At 42.5% G+C, this 2,309-nt stretch overlaps 1 protein-coding gene across 1 annotated transcript; it reads right to left on the bottom strand.

Annotated features, from left to right (window-relative positions):
* Positions 1-386: 386 nt before the first annotated feature.
* On the bottom strand, positions 387-1,915 carry LOC110911254 (NADH dehydrogenase [ubiquinone] flavoprotein 1, mitochondrial). The gene has a single exon (XM_022155852.2). It carries the CDS (start codon positions 1,889-1,891, stop codon positions 482-484), a length of 1,410 nt encoding a protein of 469 aa, XP_022011544.1. The 5' UTR covers positions 1,892-1,915; the 3' UTR covers positions 387-481.
* Between the last annotated feature and the right edge of the window lie 394 nt (positions 1,916-2,309).

Below are 2,309 nucleotides of genomic sequence, written 5' to 3'. Positions count from 1 at the left end.
GTATAAATGACTAAATGTCATATCATGTCATGTAATACACTTATTATACATGTATATGCTAGTGACTAAAAACACGACACGTTTAGTTCAACGTATGTGTTGAGACTTGCTAATTGTGTAGAATATTTTGTGTCGTGTTCGTCCTCTTTAACAGAAGACACAACTCTAAATCCACACCTATCAACTAGTTTGTCAATCATATAATTAAAATTAAAATGAATTGATGGCTGTCTCTCTCTTCTGGAACCCTAATTAAATTAATAAAAAAAACGGGCCAACAAAAAAATAAAAATAAAAAACAGATAACACAACATTGGGCCACTTATAAAAAGTTAGGGCCGTTTAGGGCATAAAGTTCTTAGTGGGCCGGACCTGCTATTGAATCTTTATTTATCACTTATTTGATTGTCACATAAATAAACGTTGGAATTTCCGATGCTATAACATGTCATATTGTCATGTAACGAAAATTAAACCGGATTCAGTTACCAACTTGTGCTAGCTCTCTATGAACACGGTCCTTGATCCGCCTCTCGAGCTCGGGCCTAAAGTGCCGAATTAGACCCTGAACCGGCCAAGCCGCGGCGTCACCCAACGCGCAAATCGTGTGCCCTTCGATCTGTTTCGTTATCTCTTGTAGCATATCGATTTCCTCCAACTTCGCATTCCCGACTTTCAATCTCTCCATAACCATCCACAACCATGTTGTACCCTCCCGACACGGTGTACATTGACCACAACTCTCGTGCTTGTAAAAATACGATAATCTGGCAATCGCGTCGACAATATCCGTTGACTTATCCATGACCATAACCGCTGCGGTTCCCAACCCGGTTTGCACGTCTTTCAACGCATCGAAATCCATCAATACATCATCACACACGCTCTTCGGAATTAAAGGCACTGACGAACCACCGGGGATAATCGCTAGTAAATTATCCCAACCACCCCGGACACCACCGCAATGTCGCTCTATCAACTCCTTTAACGGTATACTCATCTCCTCTTCCACCGTACACGGCTTGTTAACATGGCCCGACACACAAAACAACTTTGTACCCGAATTGTTTTTCCTCCCAAACCCCGCGAACCATTCGGGCCCACGTCGTAGAATGGTAGGAGCAACCGCAACCGTTTCTACATTTGTAACCGTCGTCGGACATCCGTAAAGACCCGTATTTGCCGGAAAAGGCGGTTTCAACCGCGGTTTTCCTTGTTTCCCTTCAAGACTTTCGATAAGAGCGGTTTCCTCACCGCAAATATACGCTCCTGCACCGTAATGTATATGAACATCAAAATCATACCCCGAACCACACGCATTTTTCCCCAACAACCCGGCCTTGTAAGCCTCGACTCTCGCTTTGTCGAGGCTAATTCGTTCGTTAACGTACTCACCCCGAATGTAAATATACGCGGCACTCGCCCTCATCCCGACACCCGCAATTAAGCAACCCTCCAACAGCTTATGCGGGTCATGTCGCATAATTTCGCGATCTTTACACGTTCCGGGCTCGCTTTCATCCGCATTGACTACAAGATACGCGGGTCGACCGTCAGACACTTTTGGCATAAACGACCATTTAAGCCCGGACGGAAACCCGGCCCCACCACGACCACGTAAACCCGACTTCTTGATCTCTTCCACGATCCAATCCGTGCCTTTGAGAACAAGGTCTTTGGTTCTATGCCAATCACCTCGCCTTCGGGCGCCTTTGAGATACGGGTCGTGTACACCATATAGGTTTGTGAATATGCGATCGGAGTCGCTTAAGTTGCCGAATTGAGTCTTTTCGGGTGGCGGTGTGGTGGCGAACGGGCGAGTTAGTAGCCTCCAAGTTTTAGTGTGATGCCATTGCGATGAAGCTTTGTAAAGAGAAGTAATGCACTTCATGGATGAAAATGAAAAAAAAAATTAATTTCGTTTCAAACACTGGTATGTATGAATCATTCATAAAATTAAGTGAGAAAATAGAAATGCTATGTAGCAGTTGATCCGATTTTCATGAGGAACCAGTCAAACATCATATCACAACCAAGAGATCCATTTCCTCCTAAGGAAAACTATAGTTTGACTATTAATATGTGACATTAATCATAACTCCAACATACTTAAAATCGTAATAACTTGAATATAACACGACTCATATAAGTCATTATTATTATATATATAATTCATGAAGTTGTTAGCACCCGTTATCTTTTTTATTTTTTTGTTTTACCATCAAGCTTTGAGACTTTGAATTTATGCCGGTAAGCTTTTCTTTGATGTATACCTTTACCCTTGACATTTTTATACATCGAGTTTTTCA

Source organism: Helianthus annuus, chromosome 15 (assembly GCF_002127325.2).
Source record: "Helianthus annuus cultivar XRQ/B chromosome 15, HanXRQr2.0-SUNRISE, whole genome shotgun sequence".
NCBI classification, from domain to species: Eukaryota; Viridiplantae; Streptophyta; class Magnoliopsida; order Asterales; family Asteraceae; genus Helianthus; species Helianthus annuus.
This window is presented reverse-complemented; position numbering and strand designations above follow the sequence as displayed.